The following is an 18,954-nucleotide window of genomic DNA, read 5'->3' on the forward strand; positions in this document are numbered from 1 at the left end:
CCCCTCGCTGTCCCTGAGCCCCCACAGAGCCTGTGCAGGATCTGCTCGGGGGTGGCTCCGGGCACAGGAGCTTTGACTCAGAGCCCCCAGGCAAAGCAGCTGATTTCTGCCGGCGGCTGGAGGAAAGCACAACCCCCCGGCCCCCCGCTGTACATAGCCCCCCGCCACCCTGCTGTCTGTTGCATCGCAGCCCCCCAGCCCTCCCCCTTAGGAGTAACAATTTAGTTCTCCCCCTTCCCCCTTCTCCTGCCCAGAACCGCTGAGGCCAAGTGACAAATGTTTGGGTTTGAGGGAGGGGGGGTCTCTTATTTTGTACAGAAAACAAACATTCTTTGGAAAAGAAAAAAAACTGACCTGTCTTTCGACTGAAGTAACTTTTCTGGTGCTGTTGTTAACTTGGTCCTTATTATTTTCTTTTTTTTTTTTTTTTAATTTATTTTTGCCCCTCGTGTTCCCCCCTCTGCCGTCGCTCCCCCTCTCCCTGTCCCTCTGCCACGTTTCTTTCTCTTTCTTTCATTCCGTCTTTTCTTTTTTTTTTCTTTTTTTTTTTCTTTTTCTGGTGGTAATTCCCCTCTTTCCCCCCCTCCCCCATTTTCCATAGTCACTGCTACAAGTAACGAATGCACTGTGAAGATTCCAGTATTAATAAAGGTTGTACTGTAATTAATAGCCTTGCTGCACTCCTATGGATGTTCTGGTTCTCTGGGGTCACCCCAGTAGTGGGGAAGAGGTGGGAAGGTGCCATTACCCCTTTGGGGTTCCCGTGGCGTGAGGGGGGTGGGTGTTCTGGGGTACGGAGGAGTGCAACAACCCCATGGTCAAGGTGATGGGTGACCCTGGGATGCAGAAGAACATCCTGCTGCGCCATCCCCTCCAGAAGAGGCGGTGCAGGCGGTACCCCCTACCTCCACCCATCCCAGCGGCACCCGCAGCGTTGCCACCTCCCGGATTATCGAGGCCGATTGCCAAACCCGGCTGGGGCAGCACAACCGGCTGTGGAGAGCGGTGGGGATGGAGGGGCTCAGCGTGGGCAGTGTCCTGCTGACCGGCTGCGATGGGGGGCTGGGCCTGGCGCTGCTGAAGGGCTTTCTGGAGCAGCCCAGCCCACCTCGGCACCTCTTCGCTGCTTGCCTGGACCCCCAGGGCAAGGTAGGGAGGGTACGGGCGCGGGGGGACAGGAGGGAGTCAGCTCTGGGGTGGGTGCCTGGGGATGCCACAATCCCACCTGGAACTGGGAGGCTGAGTGCCAGCATCCAGCACGATGAATGGCATGGAAAAATACATGTGTGTGTATATATATATAGGTATATATATAGGTATAGATATAGATATATTTCTATATATAGATACAAACCAAAAATACATATATATGTATTAAATATTTAAAATACCTCCGTACGTACTCAATATGTGTCTATTTCATTTTTTTGCATCTCTTGGCGCAGGTATGTGCATGGTGGGGAGTGCAGGGGGGTTGCTGGCAGCCCCCGTGCCGGGGGCATCGCTGCTGGCAGCTTTGAAGCTGCGGGGCTCAGCCAGGTGCAAGAAGCAGCGACTCATCCCAAATCGCTCCCAGCGGATCTTGTTGTAACCTGTCGGCCGTGACATGAGGGGCCACCCTCTTCCCACCCCGGCACGGTGCAGGTGCCACCCCCAACACGACCTCTCCCTCCGCTTTCTCTGCCTAGGCTGTCAACGAGGTGGCTTTGGGCTTTCCCAACGTCGTCATCCTGCCTCTAGGTGAGTGCTGGGGCGGGAGTGGGATAAAGCTTCTTAGGATTTAATTGCGACCATGGGTGGCTCCAGGAAATGCCACCAAGCAGGCGGGTCCCTGGTGGCTCAACCAGGTCACTGATGGGACCAGGAGGACGCTCAGCGGCTGGGAGTGGCCTCCTGCCATGTCCTACAGCATCTTGCCAGGGTCGTGGCCACCAGCCCTCCTGTCCCCTTGCAGACGTGACAGACCCCAACAGCATCAAGGCAGCAGTCGGGAAGGTGAGGGAGGCGGTGGGAAGCGCTGGCCTCAACCTCCTGGTTAACAACACCAGCGCCACGCGCCGCAGCACCTTGGCCACCGAGACAGCGGAGAACATGAGCCTCGTCTACGCCACCAACACCATCGGGCCCCTGCAGACAAGCCAGGTGAGGACACAGGCAACCCCTGCCCCAAACACTGGCAATAGGGAGGAAGAGGATGGTGATGCCTGAGGTCCCATCCCCTGCAGGCCTTCCTGCCCCTGCTGAAGGAGGCGGCCGAGGCCGAAGGGCAGCGTGAGATGAGCTGCAGCAGAGCTGCCATCATCAACATCTCCAGCATCCTGGGCTCCATCGAGGTTGCGGAGGCTTGGGAGGAGAGGCAGGACATCTGCTACCGCTGCAGCAAGGTACCGCCGCTGGTATTGGAATTTGGGGGTCACCTCCTCTGGGATTCCCCCCACCACTGGCCATGGCATTGCCAGATCATGATGGTGAGGAGGGGGATTTATCCTCCCAGGCTGCTCTGAACATGCTCACCAAGTGCCTGGCCCTGGAGTACGGGAGCAGAGGGATTCTGTGCGTGTCTGTGGATCCTGGACATGTGACGCCTCCCTTGGAGCAGGGGATGGTGAGTGACAGGAGGTGCATGGCCATCGTAGCTCAGCAAGATCCCGCAGGTATCCATCCCTGGGACATCCTTTCCCAGGAACATCCCTTCCTGTGAACATCCCTTTTCAGGGTCATCATCCTTTCACAAAGAAATCCCTTCCCAGGAACATTCCTTCCCACAGACATCTCTTCCCATGGGCACCACTTCATAGAGCAGTTCTTCCCACAGACATCCCTTTCCCATGAGCATCCCTTCCTGAGCCATCTTTGACCATGGACATCCCTTCCCTGAGCACCCACATCTGTGCAGTCCCTTGCTCCTGCGGCAGCTGTGCCACCACAGCAAGGGGACAATTCCAGACTGTCCCCTCAAACCATCCAATTTCTTCCCTATTTTTTATTTCCTTTCCCATCCTGATAGTGTGTCAGCAGAGGGCACCCCGGCCCTGCACTTGGCTGTCCCTTACCCTTCTCTGGCTGACAAACGAGTCACTTTTTAATTAGGAACGAAAAAATTGACCTCCATCCTTTCAGCACTCAAATGAGGGACAATCAATTTGTGCAAAGCCGCATTCCTCAGCTGCTGGAGCATCTCCAGCTGCTCCCAAACTAACCCAGCCAGAGCTGGCCTTCCACTGTACCATGGGTGGGATTAGGGGTGTTGGGATGGAGAATTTTGGCTCATTTTTCCCTTGTCCTGGGTGTGACAGGGCCCGGTGACGGTGGAGGAGAGCGTGCGGGGCGTCCTGCAGCTGCTGGCCCAGCTGTCGGCCACCAGCAATGGCACCTTCTGGGACTGGAGGGGGCAGAGGCTGCCCTGGTGAGAGCAGCATCCTCCCAATGAGCTTAAATAATTGATTAAAGTGAATTAATTTCCATTTCCAGGCTCACTCTGATTCGGGTGGGGGGCATAGGAATGGGCAGGGGATAGATACAGGGATGCACGGGTTCGAGGATGGGTTGGATTCGCTGCCCACCTGGCCTGGGATGCTGACTTGGGCCAGGGCAGCATAAGGAAGGATGCTCCAAGTGTGGTCCTGAATCCAAGGCATGCCCTGGGGCCAGGAGATCCCCCCTAGATCACTCTAAGACCATAAGCCATAATGGGGACATCCCAGACACCCCCAAACTCGGCCCCTGTCCTGCTGAGTCTGCCTACCCCAAGGATGCTGCCAGGTGTTTTTCTTGCTGGTTCAAGGCCAGCAAAGGTTCTTCCTATTCCAGCAGCTGGGGGATTTCACAGCAGGAGGTCTCCCAAGACTCAGCACATGCCTAAAGACAGCTTTTGAGACCTGGGCAGGGCGTCCTGGGCTGACCCTCCCTGAAACCATCCCTCATGGTACACCAGGAGACACTGTAAACAGGCTCCCATTCTCGATCCTGGGACTGCATTCCTGTAGGGGCTCTCAGCTGACATTTTCGAGGCCATCTCTCAGAAGAGGGATCAGAAGAAAATGCACAGTATCTCAAGTGGGCTGGACACTCAGGGTTTTGGCAGGCCCATTGTGCAGGGATGCTCTGGGAAGCTTGGCAGGGGTCATTTTGCAGGGACAGCTTCAGTTTTCCCACGGTGGAGGAGGATGAAGGATCACTCCCATGCTTGACAGGAGGGAGTGGGAGATGGGGCTCAGACCCAAGGGCTGAGGCAGCCCCAGGTGGGTCCCTGGACCACACAGGGGCTCTGTTAAAGTCAGCAGGAATGGGAGAGAGGGTCCCTCTAGTTAAAGCTCTTATCAAGCAGTGGATCATCACTGGTGGGCTTTATATGAATTCTGTGTGGGCTTTACATAAACAGGAATCACCATTAGGCATGAAGGGAGGAGAAGAAGGAGGAGGAGGAGGAGGAGGAGGAGGAGGAGGAGGAGGAGGAGGAGGAGGAGGAGGAGGAGGAAAATGTTCCTCCACTCATGCCGCAGTGCCCATGGACTGAGGAACCTAAGCCATGAATACCCCAGTTAAGGTCCCTAACAGCTGATGAAGGTAATTACCTAAGCTGCAAGGGGGAGGCAGCCAGGCAGCCCCAGTCCCTCCAGTGTGCCGCCTGCACCGCGCCGCCAAGCACAACAAACAAATCCAGATGTTTCCTTGCCGGGGAAGCAGCCGGGGCTGAGGGAGGCAGCTTGGCAGGAGTCCCTTTATCAGAGTGAATCTCTCCCCCACAGCAGTGAGGGAGGTGGCTGACGCCCCAGAAGAGGAGGCAGTGGAGGCAGGGGGGTTCTGTTTGCTGGTCCTTTATTTCGGGTAAGGCTGGAGGCTCCCGGGACCCAGTCGGAAGCCGAGCTGCAATGCTAGGGAATTAACTGGTGTTTAATGAAAGCTGAGGAAAAAATACAAATCGAGAGAAACAGCGATGCCCTCACCTGCCCTGCGGGCAAGGAGGGCTGTGTGTCCCCCAACAGCTGCCTGCCACAGGGGGCTGCGTCCGACCCCACACCCATGCAAAGGGTGCCAGCCGTTTCGGATGGACAAGATTCCACAGCCATAAGCAGTCCCACAGTTCTGGAAGGGGTTGTGTTTGGTCCTGGAAGGAGTGGCATTTGTCCCACCTTTGCACCCTCCTTGGGAACCCGCCATGGGGCTCTGGGAGGAGCAGAGCAGAGGCAGCATCCGAAGCTCCAGGTCAAGGAGGTGTCGAGTGAGGGATCTTCCACAGGGTTAGGTGGACTCCCACCGACCTGAACAGTGGGAACAGGTGACATGGTGTGGGACAGGGCCCCGCTGTGTGGCACCTGCGCTCCCCGAGGTCGGGCCCCCCACCCTGATCCCCAACTCACAGGGCACCCCATAGAGCATCCGCATGACCTTGAGGCAGTTGTCCAGTAACGCCTTGGGGCGCACAGCCTTGCTCCGGCTCTCAGCGCCCGCGCTGTGGATCAGCTTCACCAGATCGGCCACCACCGTCTCCACATCTGTCTGCAGGGACAGATCACCAGGATGTCACCCAGGGCGCAAAAAGATGCAGCTGTTGCATTGGCCGGGAATCGAACCCGGGCCTCCCGCGTGGCAGGCGAGAATTCTACCACTGAACCACCAATGCCAGATGTGCAACCCTTCCCGGCCCTCCCCCACAGCCCCGAACCCGGGGGCCGGCAGCAGCGCGGACAGGTCCTGTCAGCTAGGAACCCCCTCACCGAGCACCCCAACACAGCCCCAGCCCACCGGAACGCCTCTTCCCGCTGCCTCACATCACCTACAAGGTGCCCCACCCATAAGGAGGGGTTCTCAGCAGCCTTCTGAGGGAACCCTCTCGTGAGACAGCCCAGCAAAGCTCCCTCTCTCCTCAGAGGGGCTGCACCACCTCCCCGTGGCACAGGACAACCCAGCCACACTTCAGCTTCACACTGGGGACCCAGCCGTGACAGGCAGCCCACATCCAGCACACAAATGCAACTGCCTCTTGGACAGGGCAGCACTCCCCGGGCACATGCAGGCCTGACTGTCCTGGGCCTCACTGTCACCGAGCCAAAGCCCCTTGTCACTGCCACCAACCAGGGTCACCGCCACCACTGTCAGTGAGCCATGGACACTCACTACACATACGGCAGGGTCCCTCTCTGCCACCGAGTCCCCCGGGGGTCACCGAGGTGCCCTGGCTTAATTCCACGGGCAATGACACTCCTCACATCCGCATAGGGGGAGAGATGTGTAATGCCTCCCGGCACCCAGGGCAATCCCCGTGATCCCCACAGAGACACTGGGTGCAAAAAGATGCGGCTGCTGCATTGGCCGGGAATCGAACCCGGGCCTCCCGCGTGGCAGGCGAGAATTCTACCACTGAACCACCAATGCCAGATGTGCAGGACAGTCTGGCCCTCCCCACACAGCCCCACCTTCCCAAATCCAGCTGAGTGAGTGCAACGCGGGCAGGTGCTGCTGGCTGTGAGCACCCCCCACACACAGACACACAGATGTGCTCACACACACACGCACACACACACACACAAAGGGGACCCCAAGACGCAGCTCTCACCCCGCGGCTCCAGCCCATGGAGCACCTCTTCTACTACCTCATCAATAAGGAGGGGTTGTCATCAGCCTTCCGAGTTAACCCTCTGATGACAACCCAGCAAAGCTCCCTCTCTCCTCAGAGGGGCTGCAGAACCTGCCTCATGGCACAGGACAAGCCAGCCACACTTCAGGTTCACAGCTGTGACAGGCCACCCACATCCAGCACACAAATACAACTGCCTCGGGGTGCAGCAGCACCTCCCAGCCACAAGCAACGCATGGCTGCACGGAGCCCAAGTCAGGTGGAGGGCTGGGGGCTGCAGAGTTGAGAGGCAGGACACTGGGCTGCACTGATGAGGAACCAAACCCTGGCTTTTGAGGAGGGAGCACAATAATTGTCCCACTGAAGCACAAGTGCCGGATGTGGAACTGTCCAGAGCTGCCATGTGCCTCCATGGCCTGGGCACTCTTGACAGGAGCCAGCACCGAATCCTTCACTGCCGCTGGCATAGCACCCATTGGCGTCAGTGAGCCAGTGTCTCTTCTCCCAGCCGAGCTGGTCATTCACCAAACCATCTCCTCTTACTGCTCCCCAGTGCACCAAGCCAAGGACACTCACTGGAGGCAGAGCTGCTGCTGCTGCCACCCTGGGGGCCGGAGCATCCACACAAACTGCAGAGCCAGCCCGCAGGGGAGATGCAGAGGGAGCACCCTCTACAGAGATGCCCACGGGAGCACCCACGGGAGCACCTCTGCGCTATTCCATGAGCACCCTGGCAGCCTTCGAAGGACAGCAGGGTGCAAAAAGTGCAACTCTTGCATTGGCCGGGAATCGAACCCGGGCCTCCCGCGTGGCAGGCGAGAATTCTACCACTGAACCACCAATGCCAGATGTGCAACCCTTCCCGGCCCTCCCCCACAGCCCCGAACCCGGGGCCGGCAGCAGCGCGGACAGGTCCTGTCAGCTAGGAACCCCCTCACCGAGCACCCCAACACAGCCCCAGCCCACCGGAAGGCCTCTTCCCGCTGCCTCACATCACCTACAAGGTGCCCCACCCATAAGAAGGGGTTCTCAGCAGCCTTCTGAGCTAACCCTCTCGTGAGACAGCCCAGCAAAACTCCCTCTCTCCTCGGAGGGGCTGCACCACCTCCCCGTGGCACAGGACAACCCAGCCACACTTCAGCTTCACGCTGGGGACCCAGCCGTGACAGGCAGCCCACATCCAGCACACAAATGCAACTGTCTCGGGGTTCAGCAAGCTCCATCGAGGCGCAAGTAGCTTGGGCAGAGAGCCTGGACCGTCACTGGGAAAATAGGGATGAATTCATGAATTCATGAATTCTGCCTGATCCCCCACAACCGCCGGCCGCGGTAGTGTCAGCCGTGACGGAGGTCGGTGTGTGTGACAGTCCCGTTCTCCCTTCCCCAGCTCTGCCCAAAGGGGACGGGTTGCAGGCAAGAAAAAAATGCAGCTGTTGCATTGGCCGGGAATCGAACCCGGGCCTCCCGCGTGGCAGGCGAGAATTCTACCACTGAACCACCAATGCCAGATGTGCAGCTTTTCTAACGCACTGCCCCACAGCCCCGCACCCCGCTCCCAACCTCTGTCCTTGCATCCTGTCCCCACCAGTCCTTCCACAGAGCCCACACGCAGGGAAAATGTCCGCGCCCCTGTTGTCCCCTGCCGGTGCTCGTGGCTCGGTGCACGATGTGCGGCTGGGCCGGGGTGCCAGGGGGATCCTCACCTGCTGGTACTTGCTGTACTCCTCACCCAGGGCATCGAAGAGCTGGCAGAGTTCCTGGGTGTATTTCCAGGATGGGTGCTTCTCTGGCAGCACCTCACGGATCCGCAGCACGGCCTGGGAGCTGACATGGAACCAGAGGTACCGCAGTGCTGCCTCCGACACCGTCCCGTTGCGCTAAAGGGCAAGAGGGTGAGAGCCATGCGTCCCCGGTGGGTCTCTGGAGTGTTCCCAGCACGGGATTCTGCCCTGCCACCCTCTTACCAGGCGGGTGATGTTGGACGGCCTCAGCACCTCTTCGTACTGGACCTGGACTGTGTAGTCGATGGGAAAGTAGTGTTTCTGGAAAGGCAAGGAAGAGCATGGGGGCTGGCGAGGGGCAAAGAAGCGGGCACATCCTTGGCAGCCTCAGCGTGACACCAGGGAGCTGGTGCAAAAGGCCTTTGATGTGGTCAGCCCCCAGCAGAATTAGCTCTAGGCACAATTTGGCACCAATTGTCCCTGGTAAAGAACACAGCACCCAGCACCCGGCCACTGTACAGCAGCAGCTGCTGCCCCCCCGTGTCCCCCCTGGAGTAAATTTGGGCCCTGCAATGCCACATGCGCCCCCCCACCCTCCAAAGCTGGGGTTACCATGTACTGCAGGCGCATCTCGTACTGCAACTTGTCCTGGAGCAGGCGGGTGAGCTCGCATTCGCCCGGCGCCGCGGCCTCCAGCCCCAGCACAGCCAGGACACCTGGGCAGCAAAAGCCAGCGGCATCAGCCCCCTCAGGGACACCCACTGAGGTGACTCCAGAGGCCACCCCCCTGTCCCCCGGCTGTACTCACATAGGACGGCAGCGTAGCCCTGCTGCATGTTGATGGTGGCCATCAGTGGAGCCCCAGGCTGTGCCTACATGGCTGGGGCTCACCGGGAGCCTCCAGGGCAGTGGCGTGGATGGTATGGGGACAAGGGACAGGTGTAGGCTCCGGGCACTGGCTGCTCTCCGGTAGCCCCGGGCAGTTGTTCCCTGCCATGGATGGGGGGTTAGTCCCCCTTCCCGGCAGTCCCCGCTGGCTTCTCCTCTCCAGCTGGTGGCAGGGAGGCAGCAGGTCCCGGGGCCGTCACGGGGTGTTGGCAGGGACGTGTTTGCAGAGGTGCAGGAGCACCCCCGGACTGCAAGAGGGAATCTGGGGGAAGAGAGCCCCGGCTGCAGCCCCAGGGCAGGCAGGCGCCCAGGCTGCGGCCCCCAGACTGGACACCCACTACGAGCCCCGGGGGAGGCGGGCAAGGGACAGCCTCGCGTGGCCAAAAGACTGCGGGTGGCCGTGGAGCCGTGTGTGCCTCTGTCCCGCTTGGGGCAGGGCTACCAGGGCTTCCCTGATGACACCCTCGGGGGATTTCCAGGGAAGGAGGGAGATCGACCCAGCCCCGTTATCCCAGCGACGAGTCAGTCCAGCCTCAGCCGAGGAACGCTGGGGACGGGGCTGGTGAAACGGCCGAGCCGCCGCAGGCTGGGTCCCCACACGGAGGCGTCGCGTCCCTGCACCCCAGTGAAGGGGGCTCTGCCGTGCCCCCGGCTGTGGAAGGAGACCACAGCACGTCCTCGCGCCACATCTTCCACAGCGCGTCCCCTTGCGAAGGAGGGTGTGTCGCGTCCACGCCGTATCCCAGCACGGAAGGGTCCCCGCACCGCGTCCGGTGCCGGGGCCGGGGGGGGCACACCGTGCCGCGATCCCGAGGGAAAGCGGCCAAGGCGCCGCGCCGCGTCCCGGCGCAAAGGGGCGCCACCCGCGACCCCCGGTGAAGGGAGCTCCGTGCCGTGTCCCCGCAACACCTCCCCGAGCCAACGCGGCCGGGTTCGCAGTTAAACAGGAGGGGCCGTGGCAGCCCGGCCGCCCCCCGCGCCCCCCAGCGCGAGGCTCCGCGGACCCACCTGGCGGGACGAGTCCAGCCGCGGGCGGCGGCGGCGGCGGCGGGGCCGTGCCCGCGCTTCCCGGGAGGCGGGCGGGGGGCGGCGGCGCGGGGAGCGGGCGGGGCGGCGGCCGGGGGCCGGGCGGGGAGAGGGGACCGAGCGACCGCCCCGCACGGCCCGGGGAGAGTCCGGTCCTGCCCCGCCGCGGGTGCTCCGTTACCCCGGGGGGGAGGGAGAATGGAGGGTGTCCCCAGGGCACCAGGTAGCTCGGGGCCGGGATGGTCCCCGGGGTGCTTGGCGAACCACCGCGGGTATCTTCCCTGCTCGTCGGGTGCTTTGCTGCCCCAGCTGGGTGACCTCGGGGTACTTGGATCAGCCAGCTGGGTGTTCCCGGGGTGCTTGGCGAACCCTCGCGAGTATCTCCCTGTTCTTCAGAGTTTTTTGGTGTTCCGGGCAGGTGTCCCCTGGGGTGCTCAGCCAGCCCAAGCTGGGTATCCTGAGATGCTATGTTTCACCTAGCCAGGTACTCCCAGTGCGCTCAGCTCATCCAACTGGGTGGCCCCAGGGTGCTTGGCTCATCCTGCTGGGTCCCTCCCTGCTCCTCGGGACACTTCGCTGCACCAGCAGGGATCCCCGGGCGCTGGTCTAACCCTGGTGCATGCCTCCTCCGCTCCTCAGGGGGCAGAGCCATCCCTACAGGGTGCCCACCCAACCCAGTCATGACCCCTGAGGTGCCCAGCTGACCACTCCGCACAGCCCTGGGTTCCCCGGGGTGCTCTGCTCTGCCAGCAATGGCACCCCCAGGCTGCTGGGCTTTCCTGGCCAGGTGTCCCGGGGCACTTACAGGGCTGAGTACCCATGGGCACGTTTTGGGGCAATCAGAGGGAATCAGCCCACTGCTTTCCCAGCAGAGGGAGGGGTACACTGCAGCGCTAATCTCGGAGGGGCTGAGGTATTCTTGGCTGGCTCCAGGCCAGCAGGACTCTGCTCCCTCTGGCCCGAGCCCACGTCATTCTCTCAGGATGCTTCAGGGCTGAGCTCCTGCCAGGAACAAGGGACATGAGACATGGGACATTGTCCTCCCCCACATCACACTGAAGAGCCCCTTCGAAGAGCCACTGTTTCTGTGCTCAGGGCTGCTGAGCATCCAAAGGGTCAGCAAGAAACATTGGCTATCAAAGAGTGGGTCAGTGCTCCCAGGGAAACGCGTGGGAAGGAATGCAATTCTGCCTGTGAGAGCGCACTGGGATTCCCCTGGCATGGAGTCAGGGCCACTGCCGTGCTCCTGCCAAGCTTCCCCTGGTCCTGGCCAGTCTTGGGCACAGCCCTTGCCTCTCTCCCTGAGCACTCATCAGGGACAAGACACTCAGCTCTAAGCAGGGAAGGAGCTGCTCCAGCTCCTCGCTCAGGTGTCCGCAGGGATTTTGCCCGCAGCTGCTGCAGTCGCTGGAGGAAGCCATTTAATAGCATTCCCTGCCCACGTACTCATCAGCCTGGCAGCCGGGATGGGGCGAGGAAGAGAAGAGAAAGTGCGGAACTGCGCAGCACCGTGCTGGGGGCGGTTTGCTCTCCCTGGCTGGAAATCAGTGCTGGGATGAGCCCAAGGCAAACAGCTTCCAGTGCACAGCCGCAGGAGTTCTGCTCCCACACGGCAGCGGGACCCCGGTGCCCTGCGGCTGCAGAGGGGAAGCTGTCCCAGGGAAGGGGAACTGGGGGCTCAGGCAGCTCCCCACAAGCCCCCAGCTCCTTACAGCTGGGAATTGGTCCTTCCCAGGCTTTGCCTGTTGCTGGAGGCAGGTTATTCACCAGGCACGGCCAAGGAAGTAAAACCTTGCGCTTGGAACCAGTTTGGGAACATCTCAAGATGCCCCCCATCCCCACTTTCACTTTCAGGACACCAACATGACAAATACCAAGTGTCACTGGAGCTCTGCTGGAAGTGCTCTCTGATCCAAATTATCACTCCCTTAGGGAGGACAAGGAGCACAGGGTAAGCACTTTTAAGACCAGGGCAAACCAGAAGCTGGACCCCACAAAGCTCAGCTCCCCTTTGCCCCTCCCTTGACACAGCCGCCCCCACTCAGGCCAGGGAAGGGAGCACAAAGCCCTTTGCTCTGCCATCAGAGTACGGGTGGGGCTCCGTGTACCATGTCAGAGCCAAAGGGTGCAGCCCTGCCTTGTAAGCCCCTGCCAACACAGGCCTGCGAGGCTGAGACAAAGCAGGAGGGGAGGAGGAGGGTGCAAAGGACAGGGCAGGAGGGTGTGTTTGCCCCCACCCCACAGTACATGCACGGAGAATGTGAAAGCTGTTCAAAGGGAGCCCCAGGCATCAAGGAGCACCTGTCTCTCCAAGCCCCAGGTGGGGAGCAGCATCCTTATCAGGACGTCAGAGGCCCTCAGTCCCCAAGAGCAGGAGTAAGCAGGGAGCAACTCAGCAGAACCAGGAAGCACTTGTGAGCACTCCAGCTGGGAGCCTCTGCAGCCAGCTAACAAGCTCCTGGGACATAGACCTTTCCCGAGCCCTCACGGCAGCCAGCTGCTCCTCCCAGAGCTGCAGCTGCTCCACTGGGCAACACAGAACCCCCAAAGTGCAGCCATACTCTAGAATGGCTGCAGAAATGCCTCTTCCCTCTCTCCACAGCCTGTTCTGTGTGTATCTCAGGGCAGATCAAGCAGCAGGGGACCAGCTCCAGGCAGGACAGGGGGAACTGAGGGGCCTGCAGGAGCACAGGGACTCAGGGTGTGCACATTTCTGTATTCCTTCTCTTCCCGTCCTGTTCAGGTCAGCAGCAGCTGCCACGAAGGAGAAGAGCCCCAGCGCCAGGGTAGTGAAAAAACAGGCTTTTATTCTTCATGTGCTGCTCACAGTCACAGCTTGGAGACACTCTCTTGCCAAAGTTATTATGAAACAAATCAAGTCCCAGACTCAGGCCTCACTCTTCCCCACCCCCAAGAGAGTCAACATTGTACAAAACTCTATTTACAGGGAAAACAGTCAGAAATGGCGAGTCCAAAAAACCCCCTTGCAATTCAGAAGAAAACCTTCAAGACAAGTGTGACAGTTACACCCTCCACACAGCCGGCTTTCCATTGGCTGCTCCATGGACTAGTGTAAGCCCAAAGCAGCTCACCACTGGCTGCTAGAAGAGGAGCTTGGTAATCCCGAATCATGCCACAGCTCTTTCCTTTTCTAAAATGCTGGGAAATCACAAACCCCACTTGGCTCAACAAAGACTCAGCTAGATTTGCCCTACAGAACTTTCAGCAAGACACCCTGGGACTCCCTCATCCAAAAGAGGACACGGAGATGGGGCTGAGGGTGAGCTGGTGCTCTGCCTTCGGCACTTCCCAAGAGAGAACTGCTCTGGCCAGAAGTCGGAATGTCAGGAGCCTTCACACAGGCAGTGGGATGTGTTGGGAAACCGAACGGCTGATACTGTATTTACCGGAGTCAAGTTACTTTGAAACATAAACCAAGAGGACCAAACCAATATTTGAAAAGGGGGGGGAAAGACGCACACATTCCTCCTCCCAGCGGTGCCTGCAAGAACACCCAGAGGAGCCGCGAGCATTTCTGCCCCTGCCAGCTGCCACTCAGAAAGCGTAGCGTGTGCGGATGTCTTCCAGCTTCTTGGACACCTCGGGTGGGGTCCGGTCCAGCTCCTCGGCCACATTCTTCTGTTTGTTAGGCTCCATGGAGTTGAACTGCTCACACAGGTCCCCATCAATCACGTTCTGGAGGGGCAAGGAGGAGAGAACTGAATCGAAACTACACAGAGGCACTGAACCCTGCCTAAACAGGGAAAAATGGCCACAAACAGTTTGTTCCCAGGAGTTTCTTAATCCTGTCCTGGAAACAAGACCATGCTTGGTGACCTCATCTGCTGAATAGCAGCAGTTAGCATCACATTAATTACCAGCCAGCCTGATTAATGAAACAGAAACCCAAAAGGCCTGGGTGCAGCTGAAGAAACACACAAGGGACAGGAAGAGAGATCCGCCTGGGTCTGAGCCCTGCACTGGGAAGGCTGGGGGAGGCTGTGAGTGATGACAAAGGCAGCTTCAATCAAATGGGTGCAATCTTTGAGGCTGTGTATGCTGCAAATCAGCCTCAAGCTCATCAAGACCACCACCACCACCCTCTGCACCTAGAAAGCTTCATCTGCTCAGACACTGTTGGCTGACTCCATCATTCTGGTAGCAGCTACCACTGGGATGTGTCTGGTCAGAGCAGTTCATAGCTTCTAACAGTTCCTCAAAAGCAGAAATAGGCAGGAACAGCTGTTTCTGAACTTAGATTTCCCTTTCCAGAGGTGGTGGAAAAAACATAACCCAGGGCAGCACTCAGTTTGACCCAGCCACACCAACAGCTATGTAATGCTGCTTCTCCTGGTGGAAAATGGAGATGCTGTGGGAAGTGGAGAAGTGCAGCTACAGCACCTCTGTGCATGGGTCTTAGGACCAACTCTCAGGAGGCTCATTATAAGAGTTAAGAAACCGAAACAGACGTGCATTAAGTGCTAAGAACTGTTCTCCTTACAGAGTGCTGCTCAAGAGCCAGCTGCCACAGGCACTACACAAGCCATTACTGACAGTACCTCAGCTCTCCCTACTGAGCAGCACCCTTGCCTTGGTTCAAGATAATAACCTTGCCTTGCTCCTGCCAGCCTCAAAGCCGCTTTGTGCCCCAGAGCAGCTCTGTGCCCCATGACCAGGTGATTCCATGTGCTCAGGGCTTACCTTCACCGGGAAGTAGTAGGAGCGGAAACTGAGATGGTCTCGTCCACAGAGAGGAGGGTGCTCAGACCGTAAGTGCATTTCCACATGCTGGAAGAAGTCATGATCCTGGGGAGATAAAAGATTGATAAACAGTTTGGTACACATCAGTGCTGCCAGCAAGGCAAGACAACACCCATCAGAAGGTGCTCCTGCACTGGCTGAAACACTGGTCATTACATGGCCATTTGGGGTTGGATGAGATGATCTTTAAATGTCCCTTTCAATCCAAACCATTCTGTGGTTCTGTGATTAACAGACTCTGTCAGAGCAGCCCTGCACATGGCAGCCAAAGTCACGGCTACCCCCCCTCACCACTTCCACTTGGGAAGCACCCACAGCAGAGCTAAGCAGCCACCCTGGTCAGGATCAGCCTCGCAGAAAATGAGGCATAGAGCAGCTGTGCAGCACGGAGCTGCAGCTCCAACAGGGAATGTCTTGCCATCTGCTGCTCCAAAAGGCCACAGCAAACAGAAAACAGAGTACCATCCTCAGGACTTGAAACCTCCCTGCCTGATCAACAGTTTAGAGGCTACACAAAGCATGCCAAAGGACTCCTCCCTCCTCAGACATTGAATCACCCAAAGCTCCTTGAAAGCACAAATAGATTCAGAACAACAGTGCAACAAGGAATGCTTTCAACTCTTTATAAAACCAATGCAGGACTCAGCAAACTCCTTCTCTTCCCTTCTGCACTGGAGCCACAAGCTCTCCTGTAGCTCAGGTTTTCAGCCCCTGTGGAGCCCCCTCCAGGGAATGCAGCACATTTAATATACTGGCTGTGGATGGGTGCACAAAAAGCAGCGAGACTGCAGCCTGATGCTTGGGCTTGCTTACCTCATGGGAAGTAAAAGGGACCAAGATTCCTATCCCCCCTGATAAGGTGGTATAAACAAGAGATTCAGAGCCTCCTGGAATCAGTGTGGTCTTCTGCAAGGAAAGCACCGTTTCTCCCACGTGATAATTCATAATCACTTCAGCCTGAAAGGCAAGCACAGAAGCATGTTTTTTCTTTAGCTTATATAAGAGCATCAAAGGGCTTGAGAGAGGAAAGCAGAATAAATTCAGCCAACTGCTAGTTCTGAAATGCTTTTCTAGAGAGGAAGTGCCTTCCACCTGTGACCAGATGGCAAAACTCAGCTGGACAAACGGATGCAAGTAATGAGAGAAAGCAGCAAAAGAAAATGAGCTGCTTCCATCAAACACACCAAACAGGCTTCAGCTGTGATTTCAGAAATTTGGCTTGCAGCAACAACATAAACAGATCACCCACAGCACAGCAGATTGTGTAGAAGCAGAACTGAAAATACATCTCCTGGACAACACTGCAAAGGCCTTCACAGAAAAACGGTGCATTCTTTCCCTACAATAACCATGTGCTTCCCACAAAGTATTACCTTCTGTGATGCTCCATTAAGCAGGCCCCTGTCCCAGAGAGCTTTGTTGCCTGTGGGATCTTCATCTACCTCATCATTGGTGTTGGGAGGCAATCTCACCTGTGTTGAATGAGGAAAGAAGAATCAGCAAGCTGCAGAGAAGCAGCACATTATCTCTGGAGGACTCTTGTGCTGTCTGAAAGGCTGCTTTGGTGAACTCTGCAAGAACCACTTCACACTTACAGCAGAATCATCCAGGTGCCTCTCCAAAACAGTTATGTAACAACTGTGGTATCAAGACCAAAGCCTATCACTCAGAAACACAGGCAGGGCCTCACAACCAGCCTCTGCCTGGTCTGGCACTTGCAGATCACCCTGGGAGGTATGGTCAAAATGATCCGAAGGTGGTTTCCACTAAGGAAACGGTTTGATGGACGTGGGGCAGGAAAACTCAAGAGGACTGATTTGTGTGTGTTGGCCAAATCCTGCAGGCGCAGCATCTGACACTTGCTGAACTCTGCACTCCAGAGCACCCGAGCACGCTTCAGAAAGAGATCAAAGCTCTGCCAGAAAGACCATCTATTCTTTCCTCCTCCCTTGCTGAAATCCAGCCAAGTGGGGAAGTGTTGGCTGACAAAGCCAACTGTGAAGAGGAAGTGACAGAGAAAGCTAAATGCCAGCAATGTGGTTTAGTCAGAAAAAGTAAGAGTGATAACCCTGACCCAAGTTCTCACTCATGGGCCCTTTCACAGCAACAAGCTTCTTTTCAGGACTTAGCGACAACAAGTTTTGAGGCAATATAAACACAAATTACTGGACACCTCAGAAATATGTTTATGACTTGCTGATGCTTTAACTTATTTCCCTCATTTAAAACAGACAAACTGCATCCCACTATGATGACAGAGTCACCCCATGAAAACAAGTCAACGGTACAGGGCGTTGTCTCCAGCTAATGACAGATTCTCATTCTTTTAAGATAAATCATGGATGTTTTAAGAGAAAATATGTCCAAAAATCCCCAATTTCAGCAAGGCACACTCACCACACAGATGTTACCAAACTTGTCTGCCCCAGCCACGGTGTCGTAATCCAGGAGCGTTGCAGTAGTGACCCACCGGGGGTAAGTGTCATCAGCAAAGATAATGAGCTGGTTCTCATTCCTTTTGTAACGCACCCAGATGAAACTCTCCTGAACGTCTGAGACGATCACTCTGTGCCCAATGGTTTGGATCCCACAGATGTAATTGGCAATGTGCTTTTGAGACAGAAAGGACAAAACCTGAGTGCTTCAAACAGGGAAGCATAACCCTACTCCAATTGAAACACTATTTCCCCCTGTGAATTACAGCTCACTCCCCACTTCCCATCATTTCCTCCAAAACTACCCCTCATTTCTGCCATACTATAGTCCCACTCCAAATGCACCATCGATACAGGGCAGCCTAACACGCACCACGTGGCATTCACAGCCTTCCCTGTATGAACACTGGCCAGAAAACAAGTGCTACTGGTGAACCCATGAATGGAGATCCCAGGACATCCCTACAAGTAGGCATTTTCATGTGAGTCATGTCTGAAGAGAATAAAAAAACCTAACAAAACCATACAACCAAAAAAGTTTCCCCAGAAATTCCCAGTCTGTTAGCTCGCTGGAGTTCTTCTGTGCAGTAATGAGCTACTGGCACAGGTTCTGCAGCTTGCACGAGAGAGGGAGGAGCAGGCAATTAAGAGTTAGAAAATCACGCTCTGCAATTTCTTTTCCTAAAGTACCAGAGATATTCAGCAAGAAAGACCATCTACTTCAAGGAGAAAAAGGGGATCCTTTTTAACATTTTGGGCATCTGACGAGGTGGTCATATGCACCCTCCAGCTTCTGTCCCACAGCTGCTGATCACCTAAATTAACAAAGCATTTCCAGCAATGATCTTCTATCTCACTAAGACCTCTCACATTTGCAGCACCCAAAGGAACAGTGTACAGACCCCTGCACACAGTCAGTAACAGCCTGCACTGAGTGGGGACAAAAAGGAACTTGCAACACCACTGTCAGAACGGTGTTAAGAAAACGGTGCGTGCATGGGATGAAGAGGGGCAGCACAACAGGTGCTAGTCCAGTACTACCCTGGACAGATGCACCCAGCAAGGCAAACACACAGCTCTGATGACGAAATAAAAAGACACACTTGGGCTGCAGCAGCAGCTAAGCCCCGTGTTTCACTCCTGCTGCTAAGTATCAGTCATTCCAAACTGACAGCTCTGGTCAGTCACAGAAGGCAGTACCTTATTCTCACATTTCCGAAGCAGTTTCTTCTTGCCCAGGTCATATACACGCAGGAGCTTTCCAACCCCAATTAAAACACGGCCTTGGAATGGAGCAATGGCTGCAGGGACCTCCTCCACCGGGGTCTAAAGAGGGAAGAGGAATATTGTGAAAACCTCTTTAAGAGAGCTAACATTACATAAACCTTCAGACCAGATTCAGCTAATAGTATGGCTGAAGTTCACTGGCCTGTACCCAGGCTTTCAATGTAAAAGGCTAATAAGACACTTTTTCTATAGGAGAGGCAACAAGTCAGTCCTTTGCAGGCCTTTTGACAGCAGCAGATGTCACACACAGCTAAGAGAG

General features: G+C 56.7%; 3 protein-coding genes and 4 non-coding genes across 7 annotated transcripts in view; 1 reads left to right on the forward strand and 6 right to left on the reverse strand.

Moving 5' to 3' along the window:
• The first annotated feature begins 877 nt into the window (after window positions 1-877).
• LOC120758009 (C-signal-like) lies at window positions 878-3,433 on the forward strand. Its single transcript, XM_040075782.2, has 6 exons — window positions 878-1,149; window positions 1,689-1,740; window positions 1,955-2,142; window positions 2,226-2,384; window positions 2,495-2,605; window positions 3,297-3,433. The coding sequence occupies exons 1-6, from the start codon at window positions 1,012-1,014 to the stop codon at window positions 3,408-3,410; spliced, it is 762 nt and encodes a 253-aa protein (XP_039931716.1). The 5' UTR covers window positions 878-1,011; the 3' UTR covers window positions 3,411-3,433.
• Window positions 3,434-4,801: 1,368 nt separating this feature from the next.
• Window positions 4,802-10,223, reverse strand: IL34 (interleukin 34). The gene is made up of 7 exons (XM_040075781.2): window positions 10,195-10,223; window positions 9,107-9,288; window positions 8,911-9,014; window positions 8,542-8,619; window positions 8,281-8,454; window positions 5,361-5,499; window positions 4,802-5,261 (listed from the first exon to the last, which is right to left on the reverse strand). The coding sequence occupies exons 2-7, from the start codon at window positions 9,147-9,149 to the stop codon at window positions 5,242-5,244; spliced, it is 558 nt and encodes a 185-aa protein (XP_039931715.1). The 5' UTR covers window positions 9,150-9,288; window positions 10,195-10,223; the 3' UTR covers window positions 4,802-5,241.
• TRNAG-GCC (transfer RNA glycine (anticodon GCC)) lies at window positions 5,553-5,623 on the reverse strand. Its single transcript has one exon. It is a non-coding gene; the product is annotated as a tRNA-Gly (tRNA).
• TRNAG-GCC (transfer RNA glycine (anticodon GCC)) lies at window positions 6,305-6,375 on the reverse strand. The gene has a single exon. It is a non-coding gene; the product is annotated as a tRNA-Gly (tRNA).
• On the reverse strand, window positions 7,352-7,422 carry TRNAG-GCC (transfer RNA glycine (anticodon GCC)). The gene has a single exon. It is a non-coding gene; the product is annotated as a tRNA-Gly (tRNA).
• On the reverse strand, window positions 8,012-8,082 carry TRNAG-GCC (transfer RNA glycine (anticodon GCC)). Its single transcript has one exon. It is a non-coding gene; the product is annotated as a tRNA-Gly (tRNA).
• A 2,776-nt stretch (window positions 10,224-12,999) lies between the features above and the next one.
• SF3B3 (splicing factor 3b subunit 3) overlaps window positions 13,000-18,954 on the reverse strand; it is a 29,010-nt gene continuing 23,055 nt past the window's right edge. The window contains exons 21-26 of the mRNA XM_040075119.1: window positions 18,609-18,734; window positions 17,371-17,583; window positions 16,347-16,445; window positions 15,787-15,930; window positions 14,914-15,018; window positions 13,000-13,908 (exon numbers count right to left, since the gene is read on the reverse strand). Of these exons, the coding sequence (XP_039931053.1) occupies window positions 13,768-13,908; window positions 14,914-15,018; window positions 15,787-15,930; window positions 16,347-16,445; window positions 17,371-17,583; window positions 18,609-18,734 (828 nt within the window). The 3' untranslated portion in view covers window positions 13,000-13,767. The remainder of the gene's footprint in view (window positions 13,909-14,913; window positions 15,019-15,786; window positions 15,931-16,346; window positions 16,446-17,370; window positions 17,584-18,608; window positions 18,735-18,954) is intronic.

The sequence above is a fragment of the Hirundo rustica genome, chromosome 11 (genome assembly GCF_015227805.2).
Source record: "Hirundo rustica isolate bHirRus1 chromosome 11, bHirRus1.pri.v3, whole genome shotgun sequence".
NCBI lineage: Eukaryota > Metazoa > Chordata > Aves > Passeriformes > Hirundinidae > Hirundo > Hirundo rustica.

Bases quoted from the DNA above. Each gene is read 5' to 3' on its own strand.
- LOC120758009 (XM_040075782.2), top strand. From the start codon at position 1,012: ATGGAGGGGCTCAGCGTGGGCAGTGTCCTGCTGACCGGCTGCGATGGG. The intron at 2,143-2,225 runs GTGAGGACACAG...CATCCCCTGCAG, and splicing joins GGCCCCTGCAGACAAGCCAG to GCCTTCCTGCCCCTGCTGAA. The intron at 2,606-3,296 runs GTGAGTGACAGG...TGGGTGTGACAG, and splicing joins CTCCCTTGGAGCAGGGGATG to GGCCCGGTGACGGTGGAGGA.
- IL34 (XM_040075781.2), bottom strand. From the start codon at position 9,149: ATGGCCACCATCAACATGCAGCAGGGCTACGCTGCCGTCCTAT. The intron at 9,015-9,106 runs GTGAGTACAGCC...TTTGCTGCCCAG, and splicing joins GGGCTACGCTGCCGTCCTAT to GTGTCCTGGCTGTGCTGGGG. The intron at 8,455-8,541 runs GTAAGAGGGTGG...CTTGCCCTTTAG, and splicing joins CGTCCAACATCACCCGCCTG to CGCAACGGGACGGTGTCGGA.